This window comes from Podarcis tiliguerta (assembly GCF_965153285.1).
Source record: "Podarcis tiliguerta genome assembly, chromosome: 5".
In the NCBI taxonomy this organism is placed as follows: domain Eukaryota; kingdom Metazoa; phylum Chordata; class Lepidosauria; order Squamata; family Lacertidae; genus Podarcis; species Podarcis tiliguerta.
In genome coordinates this window covers 39,332,286-39,349,396 of record NC_139538.1, presented here as the reverse complement: position 1 = coordinate 39,349,396, position 17,111 = coordinate 39,332,286, and the positions used below count along the sequence as shown (strand labels likewise).

The window sequence follows — 17,111 nt, the reverse complement described above, 5'->3', positions numbered from 1 at the left end:
CTCTTTGGAGATGTCTGCTATAACTGCAGCCATGTGATTGAGGGGGATGGTAAGTTTAAGCCTGTTTGTCAATGCAGCTGTTGCAGCCCTGCACGGACAAGGCCTCAGTGATTGATTTCCCCCCACATCTGTCCTTGCTCAATTTGGTACAGTTCTGCAGTTTGATAACCTACCCTTGTTTGATATTTTCCACTAGTGGTCTCTGCTCTCAACAAGGCTTGGTGTGTGAACTGCTTCGCTTGTTCCACCTGCAACATCAAACTCACACTGAAGTAAGTGGCAAGCAAAGCCTGTTCTGGTGGGGGAAGGTAACATGACTCAGGGAGTTCCTGCATTCTGACAGTGTTACATTGTGGTCAGAGTAACTGGCTCAAGTTTGGCAAGAGAAGCGTGTAAATCATAGGAGGCACTCCTTGAAATCACTGAGAAAATATGTACAGTGGTGCCTCGCAAGTCAAAATTAATTCGTTCTGCGAGTTTTTTCATTCTGCGAGTTTTTTCGTCTTGCGAAGCACCAATGTGTATTGACAGTTTCCCTTAGGAATGCATTGGCGGTTTTAAAAAAAAGGCGCAAGACGTTTCGTCTTGCGAAGCAAGCCCATAGGGAAATCCGTCTTGCGAAGCAATTCAGAAAACGAAAAACTCTTTCGTCTTGCAAGTTTTTCGCCTTCCGAGGCATTCGTCTTGCGAGGTACCACTGTATACAAGTATACACTCAAACAAGTGTTCCATCACCAGCAAGTAGTTTGACATTTCTTTTTGGGACCAGATAGAGTCCAGACTGCCACTCCTTATCTTGCAGTGTTCCTATGCTAGTCCTGTTGCATTTGCAACTAATGTGTGACGGGAACAGTGCCATAATTACTTTCAAGGAGGGACATGTCATGTCAACTTGCAAGGTGGAGGGCTCATTCATAAGCATTGCTTTCAAATAGTCACTTAAGCCTGCCAGTAGGGTCACTGTATGCATACCTGTAAGCAAATCTTCTATCAAGATAGGCTTTATTCCATTGTGTCGATTGGCTGGCCGTGGCACTTGCTCACTACCCAATCTGCTTGTATTTTGATTTCCCAGTTTGTTGATTGACATGACAGGCTGGAGCTTGCTCCACCAGCAAATTTTGTTTTAGAAGAAGTGCCTTTCCCCCCGCCCCAAGCCTGCTGCTTGAAGTAGCAGGCTGGAGCAAGTATCTAAGAAGATCTAGTCACAATTGAGCACACTTACCTGGAATTTCAAGCATTGAGTTTATGAGACATATTCATTTTATGAAAAGATGTGAAAAATGCAAGAGAAAGAAGCAAGCTTCAAACCGATAACCTTTCAGAATTCCTGAAAAGTCCACACATTTTGATCCTAGCCTTCTTCCGGAGCAGTCATGTTTTCTTTCTTTCTTCAGAGAAAGCTCTGATTGGGGATCCTTTGTATCTCAGACAGAGAACAGAAATGGACAAGGGAAGCAGTCTGCATCCAGTACCTGGCAGGCAGTGGCTCCCCAGCCTCACTGGCAAATATATTTCTTTGTTTTACCCTTTTAAACCTGCGATGCTGAAGACTGGACCAGAGATCTTCTACTTGCATAGTTCTAACTCATTCATTTGGAACAGATTTTATATTGGCAAGTTTTTTTAAAAAATGAAAGGAATGTATACCACATACCTTACTCACTTAGATGTTAAGCCTCACATGACTTCCTAACTGAAAAGTAAATCCTTCTGTATTTCTTTGAAAGGAATAAGTTTGTGGAATTTGACATGAAGCCAGTGTGCAAGAAGTGCTATGAGAAATTCCCTTTGGAGCTGAAGAAGAGGCTGAAGAAGCTGTCTGAGTTGGCCTCCAAGAAAACTCACCCAAAAGCTCTGGACTTAAACTCTGCTTAAACAGGTCTGTACCCTCTGCTGACTGTATGCACCCTCACCAGCTACAATCTGCCTCAGCTACTGATCACAAAAGGAACTTTTAAAAATGGTTTCAAGGACTCAAGACAAACAAAAGCTCACCAGTTATATCTTGCACTCTGAATGTTTATTCTGCTCAGGTATAGTGTGTGTAGAGGCTGTCCTCCAGAAGAGAATGGTGGCAATATACAATAATGCACTATGATTTTTCCTTTTGTATAAGTTGTGTATCATGTTCTCTCACTATTTGCCCATTTTGTTTTGAGATTCAGGTTCATGTTACACTTACTTGAATTCTTCTGTCTTCTTCCCCCTTCTCTCTCTCTCTCTCTCTCTCTCTCTCTGCTTTTATACCAAAATTAGCCTGGCCACACTGCAAGTGGGAACACAGGAAGGTTGGGTAGAAAAAGACTACTTAACCCTTTTCTTCCAAAAACAGCACAAAAACACATTTTTTTTCATTTAATATGCCTCTTGAACATTCTCTTAAAATTGCAATGGACTAATCAAGTAATAATTTTCCTTGCAATTGTTAGTTAACTCATTTTAATAGTTTGACATTATTTAGTATAAGCCTGCATTGTTTTTATTAGCTGGTTGACCTTTCCTGCTGTAGTAGCTAAGCTGCATAGGCCAGGATTGCATAATATAGAATCTGGATGGACCAAAGTGGCTGAACTGTAAGCCTATCATTTTTGAAAGAGACTGTTCTTGGTGCCCGCATTTTTGAGGCTTCCTCAACCTCAGCCCTCCAGATGTTTTTGGCCTACAACTCCCATGAGCAGGACCAGTGGTCAGGAATGGTGGGAATTGTAGTCTCAAAACATCTGGAGGTCCGAGGTTGAGGAAACCTGGTTTAGACCTCGCCTTCTCCATATTAGGGAGCACTCTTTTTTGTCTGGTGTGACAAAGTATAAGTAAATCCCAGGGGTCTTAACCCAAACGTAGTCTTCCCACAATGTACATTCATTTCAGTGTTAGTTGTAAAGCAGTCCTCTTAATGGTCTCTCTCTGAAGCTGGAACTATTTATTACCTCAGCAAAATACATATTCCAGCACACATCTGAAAACAGCTGTGTGTTCTTAATCCTTTTCCCCCAGCCACTTTTCTGTCATTTCCAGTCTTGGAGCTCAGGGTATGTGCCAGAGAGGAGGGATGGTATAGTGCAGGGAGGGAGAGGTTGCTGGGTATGGGGAAAGTGGCAGACAGTGGAAGTACGAAGCAGTTCTCCTCCTGCCAGTTCTTCACTGTGTGCTCCTTCCCACCCTATCATTAGCAGTACCAGACCATGTGGGTTTGGGAGCCCTGTGTTTCTCCATAATTTTGTCATTTCAACCTAAGTTCTCCTCAAATTACACCATAGTATTTGCTTTCCTGTAATAGGAAGATAAACACTAGCACAGAACAAGACTGTTTAATATAGAAAAGCATAAATCTTACTTATTTACAATGTAAGTTAAGAATCATGTATTGCTTCTACTGATGGGAGAGGACTGGTTTTTCTATCCTATTCTCCCAAACTAGTCCTTAAATACCATTATTTATCTGCTACTTACCTGCTAGCACTTAGTTTGTATTGTCACAACTAATAGCACAAGAGGATTGCCCATCTCTTGATTTGAGACTATCCTCCAAGCACAAATATAGAGGAACATGTTTCACAATGTGGGACATAATTTTCTTAGGTCTCTAGGATAAGTACTCCTGAATTTGGACTCTCACTGAATTGGTTGTCAGTCTCATACAGAGCCCTCTATGTGCTTCATTTAAAATGGTACACATGTATATGTGCTGTCATATTTAAATGGAGTTAAACACAGAACTTTGAGTCTATGTGGTTTGCCCACAACACTGAAATGAAAGTGATATCCCTTGTGAGTGAAGAAGTTGTGTGAGAGCATTGTGGTTCCCATTCTTACTAAGGCAGTGATGTATATGGCAGACTGCACTGCTGTAGGAGCAAAGCACAGGTTCTACTGTCAAGAAGTCAAAAGGAAGATTCATGCAGACTCTTCCTCTGCAACATACCTAGACATAGGTGCCAATTCCCTGGGGCTCTGGGTGCTGGAGCACCCACAAAATTCCCCATGAAGGGGCTGGACACCCACAAATTTTGGGGCCAGGGCCATGCATGCTGCATGGCACCCCCGGCCCAAGCATCCATGGTTGAAGGGCCAAGCTGGCACTCCTGTGCCTAGAGAACACAATTCTTATGCCTTAGAACAATGCTGGTTATGCCTTAAAATGGCATATATGTGACTAGTGGAGATGCATGTTTGAAAATAAGTAAAGCAATGTAGATTGATGATACGGATTCCTGATCCAGCAAGTGATATGGATCTGCTTTAACCATTTTAATGTAGTGCTCCATAGAAAAACAGATTTTATTATACTATTCTTCCTAATACAAATATGTCAAGACTGGGTGCCATATCAGATAGGTTTTCAGGCCAGCTTTAACAGTGTAAGAAATCAGTGCTATACTTTCTAAATGAAATGTAAGGCAAATACATTAAAACATGAAATTTGTGATGAATGGAAATGTCCTGTTACAAAGATGGATTAGGAAGAGATATTTGAAATGCCATAGCTCAAATTAATCTTGGGAGACCTTCAGGAAAGTAATCACTGTGGTACAAATCTCCAGAGTTATCTAATATGAAGTATCAATTGTTTGTCACAATGTTCATCTTCCAAATACAGAATCTGTCCATTGAAAAAGAAACAAAATTGATTGGCCAGGAAATAATTTACTTTCATTGGGGTAAGTAAATGGCTGTTTCAGGGCAGCCTAGTAAGAGTGATTAGCAGAGCTGAACCAAACCAGAAGCCTGGGTTTGTAAATATTTTGTGCCCCTTGGAAAAGGACCCCATATTTGGGTTAAAATGGTGTACGTGTTGAGGTGGGGAGCAAGATTGAACTTCCACAATGAAGTACTACGACAAAGTATTGGCTGGATGTGCAATGCGATGTGCATCCAGCAGTGAGTGTTGTCTGCTGGAATGTGTATTTGGGTGTGTACTGGAATGTGTAAGTCCAATATGAGTTCTTGTGTGACTGTAGCTCGATTGAATCTTCAGAGGGAGGGCACTACAGTCTCATTTGCTCTCACTGTTGTCACCACAGAGTCGAATCAGACTGATTCCATGAAGACACATTGTTCACAATGTGGTTTCTCATTGCCACTCACTTGGCGAATGAAGGAAGCTGCCTTGTTTAAAAATGGCACAGAAGCAGCTCATCAGGGGAACCAGGGCTGTGAGCAAGCATGAAAAATAGCATGTAAAAATGGAAAGTACTGGTAAGCGTGGAGTTGAAAGCACATTTTTCATCTTAACTATAAACAAGTATTACAGTTTGTTACAGCTTTACTGACCATTCTATGACAAGCGACTTTTGTTCCATCAAGGCAATCAGAAAGTGCCAAAATTATAGGTAAATAGCAATTTAATTCATATTACATATATTATCCTTCCAGTAATTGCACTGAATATAGATTTAACTGCTTATAATATATTGTTATGATATAATTTTTGTATTAACATATTTTATATCACTTGCTACTAAAAATGATTCATTTTGTATAAGATCCCATTCATACAATAATGCATGGCATCACACTTTTGTAAGACCTACGTAGTTTCCTGCCAGTATTTTGCTCCAGGATCTTGTAATTTCACTAGCAAAAGGGTACATCCTGATGATTAAAATACTGTATTCCTCCATTTTACCATATACTCTTGAAATGACAACTCACTGCTATATATCTTTTAACTCTTCACAGTAAAGATTATTTTAAAACTGCAAATCTTGGATTGCTTTTATTTGGTGCAAAAACTTGCTGCAGTAAGTTGTTTTGCAAAAATCTGCAAATGTTACTGAAATGTCATTAAGACGTCTAAGTAATGTAATAGTAAAGGTATAGCATTGTAAGCTGCTCTGGTCAACAGGTGTTCTACTGTAGTTACTGGACCATTTGTTTGGTCCTGATGGAGCTACCAAATATTCAGCATAATATGGTTAAATGCCTGCCAGCTTTCACTAGTAAGGAAATGAAAGAAATGTTTTAAGATATAGTATATATTCCAGAGTGTAATGTTGCATCTTTCTTCTGCAATGTGCAAATGTACATATTTACATCTAATGTAATGCCCCATAGCTGTGAGACCCTTATCGTTAGAGGATTCCAGCTTTATTGTGGTGTCCAATTACTTGTGAATAATCAGTTTCTGTGACAAAATACAGTTCCAGCCCCCAGGCCACTATGTGGAGAAAGAGTAGTCCTCAAGAATACAGAAGCTGGTCATCTCCTTTAACTAAAGCAGAATGTTGATTTTACTGCTTAATGCATTTCACTGGAATTACAGCTGTTGTGCAGGAAGGATTCTTTGACCCAAGCTGTAGCCTTAAGCATTTTGACAACAGAGGACTGAGGTAAGCTGTTCAAGCGTTTGATTTATTCTTAGATATACATTTCTAGAAGAAAGTTGACAATATCACTCCCATTACTCTGCAATTCTCTTTAGAAAGTGGAAACAATTTGGCTGTTACCATTAACAGAAAGCAGACACCCAAAATATTTTAAATCAAAAATACAGTACAATCTTGATCCCAGGTAAACATTCCCTGCCAGCAATGGATGCTGTGCATGGAATGTATGGATGTTCTTTTTCAAAGGTCAAGTACTCTGAAAGGTGTGGCACTCATTTAGCTGCAGAAAGTTACTGAAGCTCTAATCCCCGAATACCCAAGCAGGAAAAAAATCTTCATTGCAAAACTGTGCACCTTCTTCTAAGTTGAACAAAGACTAACTATTTTCACTACTTTGGCAAATGACAGGGGAAGCCAACAGTAGTCTTTCCTCATCTGCTGAAAATGTGAGGACACTAAAGGCAGCTTCACTGCTGAAACTGACACAACACAATCCTACGCATGCTTCCTAGCAGAAGCATGTTTCTTAAGCTAAGGCAACAGTCATGGAGTAGACCGACTCTTCACATCATGAAGAGGCTGCTTCCATTCATTTGTAGTACTTCTCCACGACTTAAAAGGTAACAGCCACCTTTTGCCATGTGTGCTGCAGGTTTGTGCTGATGCCTGGCACATGCCAGGACTGTCCTGCATTCCTGTCCCTGCTCAATAGGAAAGGATGGCATAATCTAGTACAGGATATACTTCCAGAAAAGCGGGGGGAATGACAGCTAGCCTTGTTGAAATCAATGAGTCATAAAATGTTTTAAGCTGTAGTTAGTTTAAAAACAAATACCTTTTTGCTACAACAGCAGCTTTTGGTTCACTCCCCTAGGGTCAAGAAGAGGTAAAACTAGAGACTGCGCTGACAAATGTAAAGCTAAAAAGGAATTCCTTCCAATATGTGGCAAATTTTCAGTTTGGCACAGCCTGTGAATGATGGTCTCTGCACATCCTTAGGCAGGGAGATGTGAATCCTTCTGTTTGTTTGCAGCATTCAATAACAAGTTCACATATGACGTCAGCAGGTCATCCATTTTGTATCCCTGAAGGAAAAATAAAAGACATTTAATGAACTACCCTGGAAAGAGCGAGACAGACATGAGACCCTTTAACAGTCATGGAATGTTTCACAATAGTAGACCAGCCAGTTAAGATAAACAGCATTCTGTTGTTACTCCTGCAAATACTGTTGGCTTAAAGATATTAACACTGCTAAGCAGTGTACAAAAAACTTATGTTTTCCTCTGATAAAATTGGAATTTGGTGGTTTGTGGAAAAGCAACATAAAATATCGTAAGTCACAGGAAATGGGTTGTAAACGGGCATTTCAAGGGTGAGGTAAATGATGCCCTTCCCAACTTATTTGGTGACTGCACAAGTAGTCTTAAGGAATTGATCTCTCAGAATGTCCTGGTTGGTCATGAGACAAAACCACTTTAAAAATAAATTAAAAGTTAATAATGGGTGCTGATTGACAGATGTATACATCTTGTTCAAAAAACTGTCTAAGTAGTTCGGGGCATTTTAATTTAAAACACAAAACATTTCTCTGTGTATGTATTTTCCCTAGGTTGACACTATGGCACAGCTGTGGGAGCTTTGATTCCACAAGAAGTGAATCTTCTGCCCCATATACCTTTTGTAGTAATATAATATGTGCCTAAGTTCCCCAAACCACCAATATGCACATAATACAAGCCAGTTCTGTTTCCTCCACAATCCCAAGCCCGTTGCAATTAGATCTTTCTGCTGTTTAACACACATACCATATTATCTAAGGCAAGAAGAGACTTCATCTATTTCAGGATTTTTCGCAACTACCCAAGGCAGAACTATTACTCAGGTTTGAGAAAAGGGGAGCAATGTGTAAATATTTGAAATAGCTCTTGCTGACATTTAATCAGTGCACCATTAGAGGAAGGAGAAAAGGGGTTAACCAGTAATTACCAGGTCCTTCCTTCCTCAGTGGATGGTCTTGAGCAAATCTGAAATCATAAGCTTTTCTTACCAGGGAAGTTTCACAAAGGATCCGGCTCCCTCGCACCAGGTTCCCTATGGTCATGTGGAAATATGTGCTGCCACTGCTCCAGTTGGAGATTTTAGTGAAAGGGTAAACTGTCAAGATCTCCTGCAATTTAAAATCAAAATAAATGCTACATGTAAGTTTTATTAGAACAAACAACTCAGGTAGTTCTCTACAAAAAGAGACATGTGGCACATCTGGTTTTCCAGGACGCAGTTCTGTGCTGATGCCTCATCAGATTATCTTCTACACCAATCCCTATTGATCTTAAATAGCACTTCTGACCATAGAATAGAAGCCAAGCTTCTGTTTATCTGCTGTCTGGCAATGTTGCCTGAAGGATCCTTCCAAGAAGATACCACCTGAGTTTCTCCTTCCTGGGTGTGCAGGTCTCGTGTTTATCCCTTCTTTATAAAATTGTTTTTATTTCCCTTAATGCTTAAGTTAATGCTTAATGCTTAATGCTTACTAGATAAATGTCTGAGGCTGAAAACTAAATTCTGTTGCCCAATGTACAGTTCTGCTTCTGTTGAAGAAAAGTACATTTCCTGCTGGAATCCACAGCTCTCATCACATCTCCCTATGCCTTTACCTTAAACGATTTTTTGAATGAAACTTATGGCATAGTTCAGTGTGTGTGTGTACCTTTTCCAAAGGGTAGGTTCGCTGTCAAGTATCAAAATATGACTCTTACCTTAGATTTCATATGTATTAGAGAGACTCCTTGTTTGTTGATAGCAATCAATACAATGTCAGGGATATTTGGCTCCGAGGTTTGCTAGTAAAGAGGAAGAAAAAATGAGTGATAGCTGCTGTTGAACTATTTTAAATCACCAGCTGTCAGTGTCCTCTTATTTGCACAAGAGTCTAACAAGTTCTCAGTCAAAATGTATGTAAGAATAAGAAAATCAAGTGTGTGTGTCATGGGAATATTGCACGCTGCAAATAATGCATGTGCTTACAAACACTCAGTGTCTTACTCCTCCCATATTTGGCTTCAGACACATGGGAGCTATTTGGAACTGGGAACCAGTTAAGGGAGAAATGTTTAAGCTTCATCTCCTCCTACAATTTCACCCCACTCCCAAAGTGGCTTTTCTTCAGAATGGAGATGGCATCAATGCCGAGGACGCCACATCACAGGAATGGGCCCGAAGTAGACGCAAGAGCTTAAAAGAAGCAGGACAATAGAAGAAGCTTCTACTCTGCAGAAAGCAGATTTCCAAATGGAGCCACACACAAAAACAGCACCTTTGAAACTCACCTTCACTTCAAAGAAGGCTGAGCCAAATGTTGGCCAACGATGTATGTACTTCAAGAAGGCAATCTTGGCCTCGTCCACAGTCTTCTGTTCATGTTTGCTGGCAGCAGAAGTAATATTCTGCATAAAAATACACACGAGTCAAAACGGGGGGGGGGGGCATCTTTCTCTCGCAGTAATGGGTCTCAAGTCATTGCTCCCAGGTATGAAGAATGCAAAACTTATCTAATGCTCCTTGCTACGTAAATTTATTTACTGAGGCACCTCCCCACCCTTGGATTAGAATGATAGAAAACACCCATCCTTTGGTCTTCAGGTTTGAGTGAGTTAAAAATCCAAATAAAGTAAGTACAGCATGATGCCTGCCATTTTTAAAGAGTTTTAGCAACTGTGGGGACTTCAGAGGGTCTCTGAAAGGACTGCCATCAGTAGGAAGCTTTGTGGACAGCAAAATTGGTTTTATTTGCTCATAAACTGGGAGGGGGTACTATTGAGGCATGATCAGTAGCCGCAGGGTGGTCCCAACCCAAACAAAAGCCAGGACAAATATTAATTTATGACACTCTTAGAGTTCTCAAACCTTCAACCCTCAGGGCCTACTTGAAAAAGTTACTGAGGCCACCAGAAGCAAAATGGCAGTACAGTCGGTGGCAAATGGAGGCAGAGGGCAGGCCCACTGATGGACCCCAGACCACTGTTCAAGAAGCAACAATCAAATGATTCTTCTTACCCGTTTCCAGTCCTCTGGAGATGCTGTTCGGATCATGTTCTCAGGCACTAGTTCCTTCAATATTTTGGGAATTGCTGCATATTGCGTTCGATCATTGTTATAGCTAACCTTGAAAATCAGCCCAGCTAATTGGATGGCATCCTCTTTTGAGCACTTGTGATATCCACGTAGATACTTTGGTTGCTCCTGAAAGATACAATTGAAGACACATTGATCTGTTAACCCTACTCTGCAATGTGTGTGTGTGTGTGTGTGTGTGTGTGTGTGTACACGCGTGAGAGAGAGAAAGAATGAGTGGTTGTGCTTTGCTTTTGGTTTCAGGGTAGGCACTGTATTTGTCCCTGTAAAATTAAAGCAAGGAACTTAGTGAGTGTGAGGGAAAGCATTAAAACATCTAAATTTTAAACCTGGGCCCAAGAGACCACACTCAGTGCTTTATAACATTTACTGGTTTGGTGATGAGACATTTTCCAGGAATTGTAAATAACCACTGTCCACAAATCATGTGAATCTTCATCTCATACCGATTCTCCACAAATCTGTATGACTCAGAGAAACCACAGTGGGTTCAGCAAGGACAGTCCTTAGTACATTCTATCTGCTCTGGGCATTGGACTTGCAGCCATTCCTATCCAGCAACAAGAGGGAAATGATTACAGGAGAATCCCAGATATCTCCGAGATTAATCTCACCTGTGTATTCCAAAAGATCTACCTCCTTCAAACCAAGTAACTCATCAATTCCTTTACCTTTTAGTATGATGATTAGCCTTCAACAAAACCACTTGCCAAGGTAATAGTGCAGCCCTCCCTGCTCTGGAAATTTAATGAAGTGATAAAGAACCTTTGAAGTTTTACTATTGTTTGGGACAATTAAGCTCAATTTCAAAAGGTGGAGAGACAAAGGAAGCATCTTTAGGAGAATTCTTCCTGAGGCATCTTATCTATGCTAATCAATTAAGCAAGCAGAGAAACTAGATCAAACATACATTGGGGTGGCATTTAACTAGAAACTGGAAATTAATGATCATTACTAAAATACGTCTTAATTTCAATGGGTCTACTCTGAATAAAACTTAGTTGAATACACCCATAGAGCTTGATTCCTTCTACCTGCAGCCCCTGAAGTTGCTGCTTTGCCCTGCTGCATCTGCCGCTGGTTGAGAACCAGCACCACCATCAGTGCTGATTTGGGGAAAGATTGGATTGATTTTGGGTGAAATCTCCCTCCCCCCAGATAGTGTGAGATTTTGCGTGCTCTGCAAGCTCTCCCCAAATGGATATGATTCTGCTGATGGCGGCGGCAGGGCAGGTGGGGCACCCATAGGCATGCTGCCTGCAGGGCCTCTGCCGCTTGTGTATTGTGGTGGGACAGTACTTCACAGCTGGCTAGTAGAAACTAGGACTTTACTACCAAGACTGGCCATGATTTGTAGACCTCTCATCATTATTGTTATCACTACTGTCAGTGGTATGCTATAAATATCAACCCTGTTAATTACCTGATGATAATGAAAGATGCAGTCAGCCTTTAAGTCCTTCCCAGGAGTCACATTCAGCCATAGCTTTCTCATGAAATACACCTGGTAATTCACAGTGGTGGGAGCCACTAGGAAAACAGTGTTATATACATTTAAATGGGGAAGAAATCTCGTAACACTCATTTATATGGCCTGATTATGCCTAAGTATTTTTTTATGATTCACATTACTCTCCAGAAAGCCAGGTGCCAAAAATATGGTCCCTAGCCCACCCAACAATGAAACTGAATCCAAATTTAGAAGTTGGCATACAAGCAAAGAAGGAACCTGTAAATATATTCTCTTGTACAACAAACGAAGACAACATGGACTCAAAATTTAGCCTCAAGTGAAAGACTAAGGAGAAATTGTGATAACAATTGGCTTTTAAAAAAGGAGAGCATTTTCTTCTACTGCTTCAGATAAGAAGGGGACTTCCGGAGGCGGCGCGACCGGTAATGGCTGCCTTCTCCGAGTAAGGAGAAGGGAGCTTCGCTGTAAACGAATGGAGACCCATTCAGGGAAACCACAGGTGGCAGAAGCCTGTGGTCTCGGGACCCGGCGGGCGCCAGAAGCAGCCCCCAAAACGCTGAAGGGACCCCGTAAGGGGCTCCGGATCGCGGAGGGGGTAGCGGCGCTGTGGGTCGTTGCGCAAACAGCGAAGTGAAGCCGCGTTGCTGTGGCCGGTCAGCGCTGTCCTTTCTTCCTGCAACTTTTCTGAACTTTGGAAACTACAACCCGTGAGTAAATTTGGACATTGAAAACTTTCTGAAACTTTTGTCAACTTTCTGAAACTTTTTGAGAACTTTCTGAAACTTTTAAAACTTTTTTAAAAAAGTTGAAATCTGGCTGAAAACGGAGTGAGGATAAGCAGGAAGCCCATCTCCCGCTATACTGAACTTTAAGCAAAGAGCAGGAGGAGTGGAGACAAAAAGTTATGCGTTAACTAAATGCTGGCACCCTGTTAAAGCAGTTTTCTGAGTGAAAGACTTTGAGCTATTGACTTTTGCTGGTCATATTGGGGGTGCATTGATATCCTTCTTCTGTGGCACCAGTGGATTACAAAATAAATAAGAATCTCTGGTGCTGGAACTGCCTGGATGAACACCAGTTTGCAACTTTGGATACATTGAATTCAGGTTTTGAAACATTCTGAGTTGGAACTGGATACTTTGAAACTGTTGCAGTCAAGGCACTGTAAGAAACACTGTTTTGCTTTAAGTTTTACTCTGCTAAAAATAATACATTGTGGAGGCGATGGACATGGATTTAAATTTATAAGTTTAACTTGGATTTGATCTTTTCCCTGAAGACGTATTGGATTTGATCTTTTCCCTGAAGATGTATTAAGCTCCCTCTAGAGGATTTTGGATTTACAGCAGTGACTTTGTTTTACTTTCCCTTTCCCGGCCTCTGTTTGACTATTGTATCTGGGACTCTGCTTTCTCATGGGAACAACTTGGATTGACCTTGGATTACAGATAACTTTGGAATGAGTGGCGCAAGGAGAAGAGGAAGGACCAAACAAACAACTCTAACTTTATCTGCAGCCTCACAGCGTAGATCTTCTGTGCCGGCCTTGCCTTCCACTTTGCCTCCAGACATAGAGGCGGTCTCCCTAATACAGGCAGGGGAGGGTGAGACAGAGGAGCTGCACCTGGGAGATATGGCTTCAGGGACAAGTAGCTCTGTCTTGGAGAAAATTTTGGAGAAACTGGAGGCTCTGGACAAGAAGGCTGATTTGCATACAGCTAAAATTGAACAGAACACAGAAAGCTTGAATAAGCTGACTGGACAAGTTGCACAGAATGCCCAGTCTATTGGAGAATTAAAGGAGGCTGTAGGTGAAAATCGTAAACTGGCTGAAGATACTAGTCAAAGACTGGAAGAACTTGAGAAAGAAGTAAGACCACTCAGCAAACAAGTTGGAGAACATCAGATTTACTTTTCGATGACAGAACTGCGAAACAGGGAGACCAACTTGAGGATACGGTCAATACCAGAGGTGGAAGAAGATAATTTTATTGAATTTCTAACTAAGGAATTTGCCAAGTTTTGGAAGTTAGAGGAAAAAGACTTTAAAATCGTATCTGCTTTCAGGCTTGGCAGAGTCAGAAGGACAGAGAAGCCCAGAGATTGTTTGATAACACTGAGATCAAAGGAGGAAAGGGACAAGATTTTGGGCCTGCACTACGAAAAGTCACTAGACATTTTGGGCAAGAGAATTGAAATCTACAAGGACATTCCTAAGCAGTTGCTGGACCTTAGATCTAACTACACGGAATTGGCAAGACTGTTGAGAAGCAACGCAATTATCTTCAGGTGGGAGTTTCCACAAGGATTATCCTTTACCTACAGAGGGAGAAAGATCAAAATCAAAACAGTGGAAGATAGAGACAAGTTTTTGGGAGCACACGGAGAAGACCTCCACAAAGGACTTGGATTGCCAGCGCCAGAACTTCCAGGGGAGCCCGCCCCCTCGGATCCTCAAGGACCGGAGAACAAGGTACCACCCCAGAAAGAATAACCAGACCTATCCAGGATGTCTCTGCAGCTTTTGAGCTGGAACATAAATGGCTGTAACAGTCCTGAAAAAAGGTTTAAAATTTTTCATATTTTAAAAAAGGAACAATTGGACATTATATGCTTACAAGAAACACATGTGATTAGGCTCCATAGAAAGGTGTTAATAAATAAAAGGTTCGGTCAAGAATTTATATCATCGGATACAGTTAAAAAGAGAGGTGTAGTGATCTATGCAAAAGAGAGCCTTTCACCAAAATTTCTTTTTAAAGATGAAAGTGGAAGAATCCTCGCAATAGAAGTACAGTATCAAGGAGAAAAAATTTTGATATTAGGAATTTATGCTCCAAATGAAGGTAAATCGGATTTTTATAAGAAGTTGCACGAGACTATGCTGGATTATCTGGATTACAACAACGTCATCATGATGGGGGACATGAACGGGGTCGCATCAACAAATATGGATAAGTCACAGAACCAGAACATTACTAAAGAGGGAAGACTACCTAAGACCTTTTTTGAAATGACTGACAATATGGACTGGGTTGACATCTGGAGAGTTAGAAACCCCTTGGGAAGAGAAGGAACATTCTTTTCTGAAGCTCAACTGACTTGGACACGAATCGACCAAATATGGATAACTAGAAGTCTGGCACCTAAGGTGAGGAAGGTGAAAATCTGCCCTAAAACATGCTCCGACCATAACGCCTTGAGAATGGATATGACATTGATCCCAACCGGCTCCTTTAGATGGAAGATGAATGATGGCCTGTTTAGAGACCAAAGAATTGTAAAGAAGGCCCAAAAAACTTTAAAGGACTATTTTGAGATTAATTTGAACACTACGGTGGAAAAAAGAACTATCTGGGATGCAAGTAAAGCTGTGATGAGAGGGTTCTTGATTCAACAGAATTCTTTAAAGAAAAGACTGCAAAATGAAAAGAAAGATAAAATTCTGGAAAGTATCAAAGAGTTGGAGAAGAAGTTAAGATCTAACCCGAAGTCCCAACCGATTCTGAGAGAAATTAAACTTTATCAGGCACAATATTCCAAGCTGATAAATCAGGAAATAGAATGGAAGATTAAAACAATGAAACAAAAAACTTTTGAATCGGCAAATAAATGTGGGAAACTGCTAGCCTGGCAGTTGAAAAGGAGACAAAGACTAAATACAGTAACAAACTTAGAGGTTGAAGGAAGGAACATTCAGAACCCGGGAGAGATTAGAAAGTGCTTCCAGAGGTATTTTAAAAAGTTATACACTCAAGGGCCACAAGATGAAATAGAGATTACACAATTTTTGGAGAGAAATGGATTAGCAAAGCTGTCAGAAGAAAATAGAATAATTTTGAATGGCAAAATAACACGACAAGAGATTGAACAGGCCATCCAGAGTCTGAAACAGGGCAAATCACCAGGGCCAGATGGACTGACCTCTAACTACTATAAGACATTGAAGGATTATTTGATACAACCTTTGTTGGAGGTCAGTAATGAAATAATGGAGGGGAAGAAGGCGCCTGAATCGTGGAAAGAAGCATTTATCACATTGATTCCAAAGTCAGAAACTGAAAAGACACAACTCAAGAACTACCGTCCCATCTCCCTTTTAAATGTGGATTACAAAATATTTGCAGATGTTTTGGCACGAAGATTTAAGAAAGTTTTAAGTGAGATAATCCATAAAGACCAGGCAGGCTTTCTCCCGGGCAGACATATGTTTACTAACACGAGGAACATTATAGACATATTGGAACTTTTACAAACAAACATAAACACTAAAGCAGTTTTAATTTTTATAGACGCGGAGAAAGCCTTCGACAACATATCTTGGAAATTTATGAAGGGGAATTTAAAAGAAATGGGAGTGGGACGGGGGTTTGAGAACGGGATTGAGGCAATATATTCAGAACAAAAGGCTAAACTGATAGTTAACAATGTGGTTACAGAAGAGTTTAAAATTGAAAAAGGTACACGACAAGGCTGCCCGATTTCCCCATTACTGTTTATTTCGGTTCTGGAAGTGCTCCTGAATATGATTAGGGGGGACCGGTTGGTGGAAGGGATTCAGGTCGGAGCGAAACAATATAAACTTAAAGCTTTTGCAGATGACCTAGTTCTGACATTACAGGAGCCGGAGTCTAGTTTGAAAAGAGTACTACAACTGATTCAAAACTTTGGTCGAGTGGCAGGATTTAAGTTAAACAAGCAAAAAACTAAAGTTTTGGGGAAAAACTTGACAGATACTGAGTTGGAACAGCTTCAGAAAGAGACAGAACTAAATGTGGTTAAAAAAGTTAAATACCTAGGGGTAAACATAACAGCAAAAAATCTGAGTTTATTTAAAGATAATTATGAAAAATGTTGGTCAGAGATTAAGAGAGACTTGGATAGTTGGTCAAGACTAAATCTTTCTTTGTTAGGCCGAATAGCTGCCATCAAGATGAATGTATTGCCAAAAATGTTATTTTTGTTTCAGACACTGCAGATTGTAGACAAGACAGAGTGCTTTCGGAAGTGGCAGAAAGATATTTCTAAATTTGTCTGGCAGGGCAAAAAGCCCAGAATCAAATTTAAAATATTAACAGATGCGAAAGAAAGAGGGGGCTTTGCCCTGCCAGATTTAAGGTTGTATTATGAAGCTGCAGCTTTCTGCTGGTTAAAAGATTGGTTACTTCTTGAAG

General features: G+C 40.7%; 2 protein-coding genes across 11 annotated transcripts in view; one reads left to right on the top strand and one right to left on the bottom strand.

The window, feature by feature from the left end:
• The window catches only part of LIMS2 (LIM zinc finger domain containing 2), a 33,494-nt gene extending 27,788 nt beyond the window's left edge, over nt 1-5,706 (top strand). For 4 of the 6 annotated variants that reach the window (XM_083443343.1, XM_083443342.1, XM_083443341.1 and 1 more), the window contains 3 exons: nt 1-49; nt 197-272; nt 1,731-5,706. In XM_083443343.1, the coding sequence (XP_083299469.1) occupies nt 1-49; nt 197-272; nt 1,731-1,878 (273 nt within the window). In that variant the 3' untranslated portion in view covers nt 1,879-5,706. The remainder of the gene's footprint in view (nt 50-196; nt 273-1,730) is intronic. The other 2 variants (XR_014511993.1, XR_014511994.1) reach the window with 1 other exon arrangement.
• Nucleotides 5,707-6,333: 627 nt separating this feature from the next.
• The window catches only part of MYO7B (myosin VIIB), a 66,659-nt gene continuing 55,881 nt past the window's right edge, over nt 6,334-17,111 (bottom strand). For all 5 annotated transcript variants that reach the window (XM_083443145.1, XM_083443142.1, XM_083443144.1 and 2 more), the window contains 6 exons: nt 11,887-11,993; nt 10,386-10,571; nt 9,659-9,775; nt 9,089-9,172; nt 8,380-8,499; nt 6,334-7,414 (listed from right to left, as the gene is read on the bottom strand). In XM_083443145.1, the coding sequence (XP_083299271.1) occupies nt 7,325-7,414; nt 8,380-8,499; nt 9,089-9,172; nt 9,659-9,775; nt 10,386-10,571; nt 11,887-11,993 (704 nt within the window). In that variant the 3' untranslated portion in view covers nt 6,334-7,324. The remainder of the gene's footprint in view (nt 7,415-8,379; nt 8,500-9,088; nt 9,173-9,658; nt 9,776-10,385; nt 10,572-11,886; nt 11,994-17,111) is intronic.